Source organism: Anomaloglossus baeobatrachus, chromosome 5 (assembly GCF_048569485.1).
Source record: "Anomaloglossus baeobatrachus isolate aAnoBae1 chromosome 5, aAnoBae1.hap1, whole genome shotgun sequence".
NCBI classification, from domain to species: domain Eukaryota; kingdom Metazoa; phylum Chordata; class Amphibia; order Anura; family Aromobatidae; genus Anomaloglossus; species Anomaloglossus baeobatrachus.
In genome coordinates this window covers 571,227,727-571,241,120 of record NC_134357.1, presented here as the reverse complement: position 1 = coordinate 571,241,120, position 13,394 = coordinate 571,227,727, and the positions used below count along the sequence as shown (strand labels likewise).

Here is a 13,394-nt window from a genome sequence, read left to right as displayed (position 1 = left end):
ATATAGGATATATAGACAATAGGGAGAGAAAGAACATATAGAATAGATAGAAAGAAAGAACAGAATAGCTTGATAGAGGGATAGCTAGCTTGGCCAACTGTTTTTTTTTTTTTTTTTAAGTTTTAAGGGGGTAAAAAAATGACTTGGGGTCCCCCCCATTTTTCATTTCCAGCACAGGAACAGCAGCAGCTGCAGGCTTCAGCCCTCAGCTGTCTGCTGTACCTTGGCTGGTTATGAAAAACAGAGGGGATCCCACATTTTTAAGTTATTTGATTTATTTAAAAATAAAAAAATGACGTTGGGTCCTCCCATTTTTCTAAAACCAGCCAAGGTACAGCAGACAACTGGGGCTGATATTATTAGTGTGGGAAGGGCTATGGTTATTTGGCCCTTTCCAACCTAACAATAGAAACCCGTAGCCGCCTCAGAAGTAACGCATCTATTGGAGCCAGCTCTTCACTCTGTTGCACTGGTGTTGTGGCAATCGGGGTGATAAGAAGTTAATGGCAGCCCAAAGCTGCCACTAAGCCCTGGATTAGTAATGGGAGGCATCTATGAGACCCTCCCATCACTAATCTGTACATGAAAGTAAATAAACACAAAACACCCAAAAAATCCTTTATCTGAAATAAAAGACAAAAAAGCACCGTCTTTCACCACTTTATTAACCGGTGACGTCACTCAGGCTATTTGCGGTCACAGGTGCCTCCAGCTGTGACTGGAAATCACCTGAGTGTTGATCGCTCGGCTCACTTCAGTCGCTGCCTAAACATCACAGCGGGTGTTCATGTTCTATGGCCACTCAGTGTGACCTAGGTGTAGCAGAGCTGGAAGCATCGTGGAACCTTGTGTGGATTACGCTGGACCTGCAGGGGTGTTTTGGGGGTTAATAAAGTGGTAAAAGACGGTGGCTTTTTTGTCTGTTATTTCAAATAAAGGATGTTTTTAGGTGTTTGTGGTGTTGCACTTACAGATTAGTAATGTGGGGGGAGCATGTCTAATAGATACCTCCCATTACAAATCCAGGACTTAGTGGTAGCTGTGAGCTGCCATTAACTCTTTGTTACCCCAATTGCCACCGCACCAGGGCAACCGGGAAGAACCAGGTAAAGTGCTGGGATTGTTGCATCTAATGGATGCAGCAATTCCAGGCGGCTGCAGGCTGATATTCTCAGGCTGGGGAGACCCATAGTTATTGGGCACCCCCAGCCTAAAAATACCAGCCCCCAGCTTTCGGGCTTTATCTTGGCTGGGTATCAAAATTGGGGGGATGACTGCCTTTTTTTAAATTTATTTATTTAAATACATTTTTAAAAAGCTGAATGCAGTTCCTCCTCTTTTGATACACAGCCAAGATAAGCACATGGCTGGGGGCTGCAGCATGGAGCCATGGGCTTTTGTGTGCTAGGTATCATAATATGAGGGGACTCTGCACCATTTTTTTAAAATTTATTTTACTGTATGATATAGACCCGCTCATTGGCGTCTGTGATTGGAAGCATGATTCATGTCTGACTGCAAGCAATCACACATGCCAGTAGGTGGGGGAAGCATTGCATATTCAATGACGGTAAGGGGGGCCCCGGAAATGCATGGGCAACCGCAAGAGTAGTGTGACAGCTGCGCTGGTGACTCAGTAAGTATGAAGCGATTGCTCCTACTCTTTTGCGCCGATCCTGGTCCTCATAGATTTTATATAGGGACTGGAATCTAGCCAGATACCAGGGATCAATCCCTTGATTTAGCGGGGGATTGATCTGCCAGTCCTCCCATCACTAGTGAGAAATGCAGGGACAAAATGCAAAAAGAATTGACATGCTGCATCTTCAGAAATAAAGCCAAAAAATATCTTAAATTACCGGTAATGATTTTTTCCAGAAGCCACGACAGCGCCACCAGAGAGATAGGTCCGCCCACCCTAGGACAGGAAACCCACTGAAATAAAAAGGACGGCTCCTCTCTCTCACATCAGTTTGGTTACAGAGCACAGAGAGGAATACCAGAAACATGATAAAACAATAACAAAAATCATCATCTACACCCCCAAAAGGAAAACGATACCCGTCGGACCGTGGACACCAAGAGCCCCGAAGGGTGAAAGAAGAAAGAGGTGGGAAGCAGTGGTGCTGTCGTGGCTTTTGGAAAAAATCATTACTGGTAAGTAATTTAAAATTTTCCCTTCACCACGACAGCGCCACCAGAGAGATTCTGAAGACAAACAACCCTAGGGAGGGACCACAGCCTGTAGCACCCGTCTACCAAAGGTCAAATCCACCGTGTCCGACAAGTCAAAAAACGATAGTGACTAAAAAGTCGTAGGAGAGGACTATCGATCCCGTAGAAGCCGAACACCCCTTCCCAGGACCCTGGAGCTAAAAAAAAAAAAACAAAAAACAAAAAAAAAAACAGAGCCCGGCTCAGTCTCCAAGACCGGTTATCACCAGGGAAGGCAGCCAAGATCGTCCAACAACCAAGGAGTGCAGCCCTTCTGCCTTATAAGGAAAGATTACACAGTCATCCCAATTGAACACAATGGGAACGTACAGACAGGGCCTGAAGACCACAAACCCCCTGGGCAGACAGAAGGACGATTGGACTGGCAACCGTCAGGGATCGAAGAGGAGACGGAAAAGGGGAATCAAGGGGGACCCCAACAAGAAGCCAAACACCAGAGTATAGCCGAGGGGAACCAAACAGGGAACCACCGAGCTCCCTGATAAGAGAAGAAGAACCCCCTCACTGAACAAGCACCCGGCAAAAAAAACGGAACCGGATAGCGCAGATAAGGCCGCCACTTGACCTTTCAAGGGGTAGACAGAGACAATCCACTCACGAGGCTCCCAAAAAAAAAAGCCAGAGCGGCCACAACCGGTGGTCCTCCCCTGCACCCTACTATAGAAGGGAATGGATCAATAAACAGGCGCCTCCCTGTGTCCAGGCTGGCAGAAGAAAGCCCAAATCTGAGAGTGGAGAACGGGGACCCTAGAAGAGGAGATACGTCCTCCCCAGGAGGAGCCAAGGATGTGAAATCGACATCCATCAGGCCAAGAAACCAAGCCTCCTGGGCCAAAGGGGGCTATGAGAGAAGACAGAGGAGACTCCCCGCGGCCTCATATGCACCTGTCGACATATGTGTACAAATACCCTCGAAGCAAGGTGAAGGGCGGGAAGGTGCAAGGGACCTGTTCCCCATAACGTGAAGCACCCACCGCCCAGGGCATGTCGGGAGAGATGAGAGAACAACCGGTCTACTGCAGAGGTGGACCGGGAGCCAGGGGGCCAATAATCTGGAACCCCAAAAGTCCAAAGTGGCTGAAGACAGCCAACTGATACAACATGCTCCCTGGTGCACCTGACTCCGGCCCAGGAGACCAGTTGCGACAAGTCCATACCCTGGATCCGAAGCGCCTGGGAGGGAAGCGAACATCTGTCAGGAAATAACTTGGGTAACCGACCCCTAAGGGAAGGGAGATCATGAGCCCTCGTGGCGAACGATGGATGCCAGACATCCTGAGACCCAAGAGCACCATTACGCGCCGTCCCAATAGCTGGAGAAAAAACGTAACCATTGCCATGGCGCACAGCTCCCAGACGCCGAGGCCCGCCGATGGTCCTGAGGACTCCAGGGAACCTGAACCACCTGGGTGCGCAAAGGGACCCCCAACCCCAATGTGCCGGTGTCTGTAGCTGAGGAGGCCCGAACTGGGAGTGACCAAGGGACCCCGACCCTTCAACCAGACACCCTCGGAATAGCCTTTGGGCTCTAAAACCTCCCGAGGCAAGGAATGGGAAGGAATACCGTCCAGAGAAAGCCCGAACGCATGCCACCACGGACTCCATAAGGATATTGCGTCACAGAGAGAGGACTAGGCCTGAGAAGACCAAGGAGGCCCAAGTCCCAACCGAAAACACCACCTCCCAAAGCGGGAGGCAGAGCTGGGAACAAGAGATCTGGAGCAGACCTGAACAGGAACGTCCTATGGAGGGCTGCAGTCCCGAATATACGAGGTACCAAGAGAGGGGATAAGGAAGAACTCCCTCTTACCGATGCTTCAACACTCCCAACAGGGAGGGTTACACTAAGGAACCTTTGAAGGGAAACGGGAATTGGAACGTGCCGATACCTGGCCATAGAAACTGCCACACAACATCCAGCCTGAAATGATGATAAAACCGGGTAGTGGTTTAGGCGGTTCAAACCGAGTAAAGTCCGGAATGGGCTGGCTCGTATCCCTACGAGAAACAGCGGAGAAGAAAACTGAAGCCAGCTACTCCCCTGGGAACGGCCATCGGAACGGAAGTCCCAAGAAAAACCCCCACAGCTTGCCGCAGGGCAGGCCGGTGTTCCTCCAACGCGTACTAGAAGGGTCAACACGAAGCTTGGTCCACTAATCAGCCATCCAACCATCTCGGAAGGAGGGCTGCTCCCTTCCAGGAACATCATCCCACAGAAGCTGTGGCCTCAAACAGATATCTGCCATGCCCTGGGAAGGAGACTAAGGTAGATTCGAACTGGAAGACTCATGCCCATCCGTCACCCAGCGAACTCCCAGCTGACATTTGTCCGACGGCAATAAGACAGCAGCAGCTGCCACTGTCCAAAAGCCGCAGCTCCATTAGCTCGAGGCATGGCAGCAAGGATCTGAACGCGAGGTGCCACTGCCATGACCTGGACTTCCAATCGTAATAGCCAGAACTGTAGAGACCTGGCTATACAGAACCCAGTGGCTGCCAGGCTAAGGGCTCCCCTGGAGGAACCATCAAAGCACCGAATTGGCAGAGAGGACTGCCCTGTCGATTCAGCGACTGGTACAGCGATCAGAGGACAATGACCTCTGAGGGAAGAAAGTCCTCTTGAAGGGAGAAGACTACTGAACAAAAGCCCTCCTAACCGGGTAGTTTACCACTCTCGCACCAAGTTATCGACTGCAGTATGGACAGGAAGCAATGGTGAGTGATCCGTTCCCGTCTACCGAAACCTGGATCCTTTAGTGAGTCTTGGTGTCAACGGAACCAGAAATTCCCAGCCAGTCTCCCATGCCGGAGACTGGCTGCGTAGCAGCTGCGATCTGATGAGGGCAGGCACATTCAGTTCAGAGTGACCGATGACTGGACCTTTCGCTTCCTCAGACCTGTTGCAGCCCTGTCCACTTACACAGGCGATGAACATCGGCTCTCAGAAGGCACGGCCTGCACCCAGAACCCAAAGGGATGAAGCTGGAGAGGAACGAGGGGCTGATTCGAGGTCTCTCCAGAGTTCCAGCAGCCTGCACCCGTCCTAGCTATGTGGTTTGCTGAAGGCGGTTGGAATAACCCGCTGGGATACCTCCTGCAATCCACTTATCCTACTAGAGGTTAGGTCTCCCAAGGAAGGGGGATATATAGAAGGGAGAACCCCTACTGTCAGTCTGCGCAGCCTGGCCTTAGCCTCTCCACAGGCAGAAAACCCCCATTTATGGGAATACCAAAGGAAGGCCTCACCCTCTGCAGTCCGGCTCCGTAGAATGAGTGGCCTGCTGGGGAATTCCTGTGTGAAGGAGTGACCACCAACCGATTCCCCTGCACTACAACCGCCATCGCTCACCCGATGTTCCCTCAAGGTAGACACGGAATGGTAAGAGCCCCCGAGACTCTGCACCTGTAGGCCAGGGAGGCAGTAGCGGAGGACAGCGTCATGTTGCCGACCACCGGGCATGTGCAGAGACAACTTCCAGTATCTGCCGATGGTACCTCCCCGCCAGTACACGGAACCTGACTGCAACCGTCCAGCGTGTTCCACTGCAGGGAACGTCGCCGTGTGCCGAACAGGGACACAGCACAGGGAAAAACAGAGCAATTCTCGCAGGGACCGGTCCGGGCAGGAACGCAGGTAAGTGTGTTTCCAAACTTCTCCCGCCCTGGCGTGCTCAGACAGCAGCCGAGCGCCAAGCATAGGCACCATCCCGAAGGAATGAGGGGCGAATTCCGCAGGGACTATCGCGGAGCGGAGCAGAGACACAGCCCAGAGTATCGCGCAAACCCACGCAGCCCGCTCTAAAACCAAGCCCTGCTGTCCAGTGCTCGCAGGGTGCTTCCAGGGAATTCTCCATGAAACCAGGAGCAGCTGGCAACCAGTAGAGCCGGCTCCAAGAGGCAAGCAGCGGTGGGCAGAACCAACTCGCTGCACACTGCGCAGGTGCAGAGGCGATGCACATCACTGACGTCACTACCTCCGACGTCCCAGGAAGACGCTGCTTTGACACGCACTACCTGCAGGGCAGCCGACGGGCACCCAGCAGGGACGTAACCCAGGGAGGAAAATGGCTCCGGACGGACCAGCCGCCGGGCGGCAGACCGCCAGAACCACACAGGCCGCCGACCATCTGCCGCATGTACCGCCCTCTGGGACCGCTGCCGGGCGCCGAGAGGGGACGCAAGAAGCAGCGACTCTGGGAGGGACAGCTGCCGGGCGACGACCCAGGTACATCACAATACAGGTACCTTACCTGAGGCATGCCGTCCGTACCACACGCTGGCACAGCCGCCGGGCGCCGAGCGGGGACGCAAGAAGCAGCGACCCTGGGAAGGACAGCCGCCGGGCGCCGACCTAGGGCCACATCATAGTACAGGCACCTTACCTGTTCATGCCGCGTGTACCACCCGCTGGGACAGCCGCCGGGCGCCGACGCAATTCCAGGTGAGGAAGCGGCGGCACAGACAGGGACAGCCGCCGGGCATCCGACCCAGGCCCCAACGCCTGTGCATTTCACCTTGCCCTCACCAGGGAGGGATTCCCCGAGGACGCATCCAGAGCTGAGACATAAAGCCCACATCTCCAGCTCCACGCAGCCCCAGGATCAGCCGCCTTCACTGTAACAGCACTACAGCACATCTGGGTCTCCCATCCTGGGACAGGAAACCGAAACTGATGCGAGAGTTAGGAGCCGCCCTTTTTATTTCAGTGGGTTTCCTGTCCTAGGGTGGGCGGACCCATCTCTCTGGTGGCGCTGTCGTGGTGAAGGGAAAAAAAGATTCACTGTGCAGACAGCAAAACCCCATAGACTTTGCTGGGGAAGGAAATGCATGCATATGAGTGTATCTTTTTTTTTACCACAAACTTCTCAAAAAAAATGCAGAAAAAGATGCAGTGTGTGGACATGGCCTTAGACCCTGCTTACAGCAAAGCATAACAGTCCACCGTACACTTGGGTTATCAGATGACCTCAGAGAGCCATGGCAACCGCAATTATGATCATGGGGAGACCTATTAAAAGGGCCTTTTAACCGCCTTTTAACCATGTAAATGCCGACTTACAGCGGTATTTAAGGTGTTAATCGATGCTTGTTGGTTGCAAAACCAGTCTGAACTGATGACAGAAAGTGTCAGCTGTCATCCGCAGGATTTTCGCCCACTGGTGGCGCTACTGAATATTTTAATGTGCATCAACACTCTTTAAAGGTTTAATTCTCATACTTCCTACATGTTTCGACTCATAAATATAGATATTCAAAAAACTATCTGACAACTCCTGCCTATCAATTAACTTAAATTCTGTACTGCTCCTAATGCCCATGAACAGACAGAAATCTTTTGCCTGTCTACTATGTTCGATATTGTGCTGTTCCTGAGCATAAACCCTGCCCTGTATGGTGTAAGTCTAGCAAAAACTTCCAAAAAGGGATAGTTTTTGGACGGCCTAAAGGAGTCATTGCTTTACAACTTCAATGTCCTACGTTGACTTCCTATAATTGGAAAGTGTCATAGAGGAGAAAAAGTTAGCCTCTCCCCCCACAGAGGAATCTCTGTTAACGCACATTTTGTTGAAGGGGAATTTTGGCTAAAAGGAGAAATTTACAAATTGGATCCCCTAATCTTCAGTAAAAATGGTTGTAATCAGCCACCCTCCCCTGTTTAGTGATATAAACAGTTTAAACTACAAAATATTAAGAAAAACCTTCTTTAATTGCCTGCACATCAATGGATGTTCAGGTCCTATGACCAGCATCAATTACTTAATAGACCGCTGTGTAGACTGTAGCTTGAGAGGCAGAGATGCAGAAAAAAGATTCCGATTTCAATAAAAGGCCTACAAACTCCAACAATAACCAAACAGTGAATAAGTAAATATAGAGGACACTACTCACCTGGGCGGTTATCTGTAGGAATCTCCTCTTTACACCGCTCATCACTCCTCACATATGTCTCTGTAGTATTAATATGGGTCAGATCTTCACCCTGAAACAAATATTGTAAAAGTCACAGACAGATGGAGAAGTCCCATCTATGATCAGCTCTAATCCTGCCATCTCCACCGCTCTCATTACACAAGTATAACACATATAATACTGGAGGATAAAACAAGGCTGAGCACAAGACCTTCACAGCCGTCTACACATCATAGGGAGATTTCATGGCACCTTCTCTCCATCTACCTGATGATCCTGAGGAACATCGGGATCTTCTTGTTTACAGTCCTGTGGGAGAAGAGGACGGGGACATCTCTCTAGTGTTGTCCTCTTACTGGATAGAACTGGAGGAGACACATACAGGGACTGAATTCATTCCTTACATACAGATAATTATAGGCCGTGTATATTTAGTCCTGTCTATTACCTGGTGATGTGAGGGGCTGGGGAACCTCCATCACGACGTCCTTGTACAGATCTTTGTGTCCTTCTAAATACTCCCACTCCTCCATGGAGAAATAGACGGTGACGTCCTGACACCTTATAGGAACCTGACACATACAATGATACCGTCACCCCCGATCCCTTCATAGCGTTACTGTATAATGTCCCAGCATTCCCAGCAGTGTCACCTCTCCAGTCAGCAGCTCAATCATCTTGTAGGTGAGTTCTAGGATCTTCTGGTCATTGATGTCCTCATGTATCGGGGGGTGAGGTGGAGGCCCGGTGATTGGGCTCAGGGGTCTTCCCCATCCCTCAGACACAGGGGCCTGACAGCGCTCACTAAAGGTCTTCTTCACTACTGTGTAATCCTGGTTATGGAGAGACACAGTAAGAAATCTCACTCCAGACATTTCCAGAGTCCTCACCTCTCCAGTTCTGTCCATCTGTTATTCCCATAGATAAGAATGATGTAATGTGACGTCATCAGAATCTCTCACCTCTCCAGTAAGCCGGAAGAGGATCTCTAGGGTGAGGTGTAATATCCTCTCCGCCATCTTGTCCCTGTCCATATCCATCCTTCACGGGGCAATCAGGAGAATTCTCTTCTATAGAAGATCTCCACTGAGAGGATCCGATATTGTAGGGACCTGAATGGGGAGAAGATGACGATGTACCAGAAAGAATCCGCTGTAATAATACAATTACTTTAGAATTTTTATCCAATCACTGATTTTTTGTGGTTGTTTCTTTTTTTGTTGGGGGGGAGAGGGTTATTGTTGTTGTCGTTTGTCACAAATGTCCTCCAGTTTACCCCTGAGCTATTTTATGTTCTCATCAGTTTTGCTTTTCTCTGCCCCACAAGGTGAGTGAATATCACAACACTAATGCAAGGTATCTGATTAATTATTGCCCTATACTGCGATATTTCAACATCCCAACCCTAATGTACCATCTCAAAAAAATGCAATAAAGTGCGATCAAAAATGTTTTATGTACCCAAAATGGTACGAATAAAATCTACAACTTAGCATGAAAAAGCCCATATATAGCTCCATTGCCTGAAAAATAATGTTATGCAGCAAACAAAACAGTGATACAAACTAATTTTTTTTTATTAAACAAAGTGAAGAATTTTTTGTGTTACTAAATACTAAGAGAGAATTATCTTCCACTTTCTATGGGTCATCACGCGTCATAAAATTTTTGGCCTCGGCTGTAGTTTCTTATATATTATTCTGCGCTGTGGTCACTGTGTCCCTTTGGTATTACATAGGACTGCAGGTGACATCTTCTACATTATCTGTAGTCAGAGAGTTATCACCCTTGACCTGGTCTTTGTCCGCTTCTGCTCAATCTCTCACTTTGAGAACTCACCTCTTCCCCTCTGTGACCACAACATCCTCTCCTTCAAGCTCACAAACCCTCACCCACCTCAGCACACTCCCACCTATCACACATTCAGAAATCTACAGGCCATTGACTCTCAGATACTTAAGGCACCTTTACACGCTGCGATATCGGTCCCGATATCGCTAGCGTGGGTACCCGCCCCCATCTGTTGTGCGACACGGGCAAATCGCTGCCCGTGCCGCACAACATCGCGCAGACCCGTCACACATACTTACCTGCCCGGCGACGTCGCTGTGACCGGCGTACCGCCTCCTTTCTAAGGGGGGCGGTCAGTGCGGCGTCCCAGCGACGTCACAGAGCGGCCGCCCAATAGAAGCGGAGGGGCGGAGATGAGTGGCCGGAACATCCCGCCCACCTCCTTCTTTCCTCATAGCGGCCGGGAGGCAGGTAAGGAGAGGTTCCTCGTTCCTGCGGCGTCACACATAGCGATGTGTGCTGCCGCAGGAGCGACGAACTACATCGTTACTGCTGCAGTAACGATAATCGAGAATGGACCCCCATGTCACCGATGAGCGATTTTGCACGTTTTTGCAACGATGCAAAATCGCTCATCGGTGTCACACGCAGCAACATCGCTAATGCGGCCAGATGTGCGTCACAAATTCCGTGACCCCAACGATTCCGCATTAGCGATGTCGCAGCGTGTAAAGCCCCCTTTACACTAATCATTGCCCCCTATCTCCTCGCTTTCCTGTCCTGATCTGGCTGTAAATCACTACAATCACACACTAAGAAGTACCCTAGACCAAGTAGCACCCCTCACCCTCAGAATCTCCAAACAGTAAAACAGCCCTGGCTCACATTGCAAACTCAATTTCTCCAGCGATGCTCTAGGAGTGTCAAACACCTCTGGAGGAAAACTAACACATATGACAACTTCATCCACTACAAATTCATCTGAGGAACCTAGAACTCTGCCCTTCACCTCACCAAACACACCTACTTCACCACCCTGATCTCCTCACTGTCCAACAATCCAAAAAAGATCTTCGACACATTTCTCCTCAGTCCTAAAGTGCAGACCCCATCACACACCTTGAGAAAATAGAAAATATCCGTTGACTTACAGATCGGCCCTCAGTCACCAAGCATTGTGATTTCCATCCCTCCCCACATCTCATCCTGCTCACTTTCCACATTTGACCTAGTCAGAGAAGAAGTAGTCTCCAGGCTCCTCTTCTTCTCGTGCTACCACTTGCACTATTGATCCCTTCCCTTCACACTTATGAAAAAAAATCTTCTGACCCATCCTGCACAAACACACCAGTGTCCAATCTCAAATTTCACCACTAAACTCTTGGAGCACCTAGTCTATTCCCGCCTCACCTGCTACCTCTCCATTCACTCTCTTCTAGATCCATTACAATCTGGCTTCCGCCCCCTACATTCGACAGAAACAGCACTCATCAAAGTGACCAATGACCTTTTGACAGCAAAACGTTATGGTAACTACTCTCTGCTTATGCGGGCGTCACACGAGACGATAAATCGTGCGATTGCATTTGCGATCGCACTCGCCCCTGCCATTTGTGCGTCACGGGCAATTAGTTGCCCGTCGCGCACAAAGTTACCCTCTGTCACACGTACTTAACTCCCGAGTGACGTCACTGTGGGCGGCGAACATCCTCTTCCTGAAGGGGGAGGGACGTTCGGCGTCACAGCGACATCACACAGCAGCCGGCCAATAGAAGCGGAGGGGCGGAGATGAGCGGGACGTAAACATCCATCCCACCTTCTTTCTTCCGCATTGCCGGCGGGACGCAGGTAAGCTGTGTTCGTCGCTCCCGGGGTGTCACACAGAGCGATGTGTGCTGCCTCGGGAACAATGAACAACCGGAGCACAGAAGGAGGAACGAGATTATGAAAATGAACGACGTGTCAACGAGCAACGATAAGGTGAATTTTTTTTGCTCGTTCACAGCCGTTCGGAGGTGTCACACGGTACGATATCTCTGACAATGCCGGATGTGCGTCACTAACGACATGACCCCGACGATATATCGTACCGTGTGACGCCCGCATTATTCTTCTTGACCTCTCTGCTGCCTTCGACACTGTTAATCACCATCTCCTTCTCTCTATGCTCCAGTCAATCGGCCTAAAGGACAATGTGCTCTACTGATTCTCCTCCTGTCATTCTGGCCGCTCGATCAGTGTATCATTTGCTGACTCCACATCTTCTCCTCTTCCTCTCACTGTTGGGGTCCCTCAAGGTTCAGTTCTTGGTTCTCTTCACTCTCTACACTGCCCCAATTAGACAGACCATCAGCAGATTTGGCTTCCAGTATCATCTTTATGCTGACGACACACAACTATACACCTCATCCCCTGACCTCACTCCCGCTGTACTACATTACACCAGTGACTGTCTGTAGTTTCCAACATCATGTCTGCTCTCTATCTGAAACTTAACCTTTCCAAAACTGAACTTCTTCTCTTCCGTCTACTAACCTCCCTAAACCTGACATCTCCCTCTCTGTGTGCGGCACCATGATAACATCTAGGCTGCAGGCTCGCTGTCCGGGTGTTATACTTGACACCGATCTCTCCATCCCTATAAAAATATCTCTCACTCGTTCTTGTCGCTTGCCCCCGAAGAACATCTCTAGAATCCGTCCCTTTCTCACCACGGAAACTACAAAAACCCCTCACTGTGGCCCTGATCCACTCCCGCCTTGACTACTATAATTCTCTATTAATTGGCCTTCCCTCACTAGACTTTCTCATCTCCAGTCCATCCTGAATGCTGCAGCCAGGGTCACCTATCTGGCTAATCGTTACTTGGATGCTTCTGCTCTGTGCCAGTCATTAAAGGGAACCTGTCATCAGAAATGTAGCTTGAAACCTAAAAGTTTCCCCCTCTGCAGCTCCTGGGCTGCATTCTAGCAAGGTTCCTGTACTTTATGTGGCCCCTTTTAAACCAAATTAAATACTTTATAAACTTGTACCTTTTGCCATGGAAATTTTGTAAATCGTCCATGGGGGCGGGCTCTCAGCTGACCGTTGCTGTTCCTCCAGCACATTGACGCCGTCCCCCACGCTCCATTTTATCCATCAGGACGCCGCCCACTGCGGCCGAGGTGCCGTCCACGCCAGGATCACTGGTGACGTGTGTCACATTGCATCGCAAGTGCCCGCCCATAATCTCGTGGACGCACTTTCCCCCACTGCCTCCAGCGTTCTGCACAAGCGCTCGCCGGCCAAATGACCTGACGTCACCTCCTTCCCATCTAACCCTGCAGCAGGGCAAGATGGGAAAGAGGTGACGTCGGGTCATCTGGCCAGCAAGCACTTGCGCAGAGCGCTGGAGGAAGAGGGGAAAGTGCGGTCACGAGGTTATGGGCGGTACTTGCTGATGACGCTCACAGCGCCGC

At 50.3% G+C, this 13,394-nt stretch overlaps 1 protein-coding gene across 1 annotated transcript in view; it reads right to left on the bottom strand.

Moving 5' to 3' along the window:
- Positions 1-13,394, bottom strand: part of LOC142313067 (uncharacterized) — a 99,843-nt gene that overhangs the window by 14,620 nt on the left and 71,829 nt on the right. The window contains 3 exon segments of the mRNA XM_075352051.1: positions 8,125-8,215; positions 8,413-8,510; positions 8,594-8,711. Coding sequence (XP_075208166.1) covers positions 8,125-8,215; positions 8,413-8,510; positions 8,594-8,711 — 307 coding nt within the window.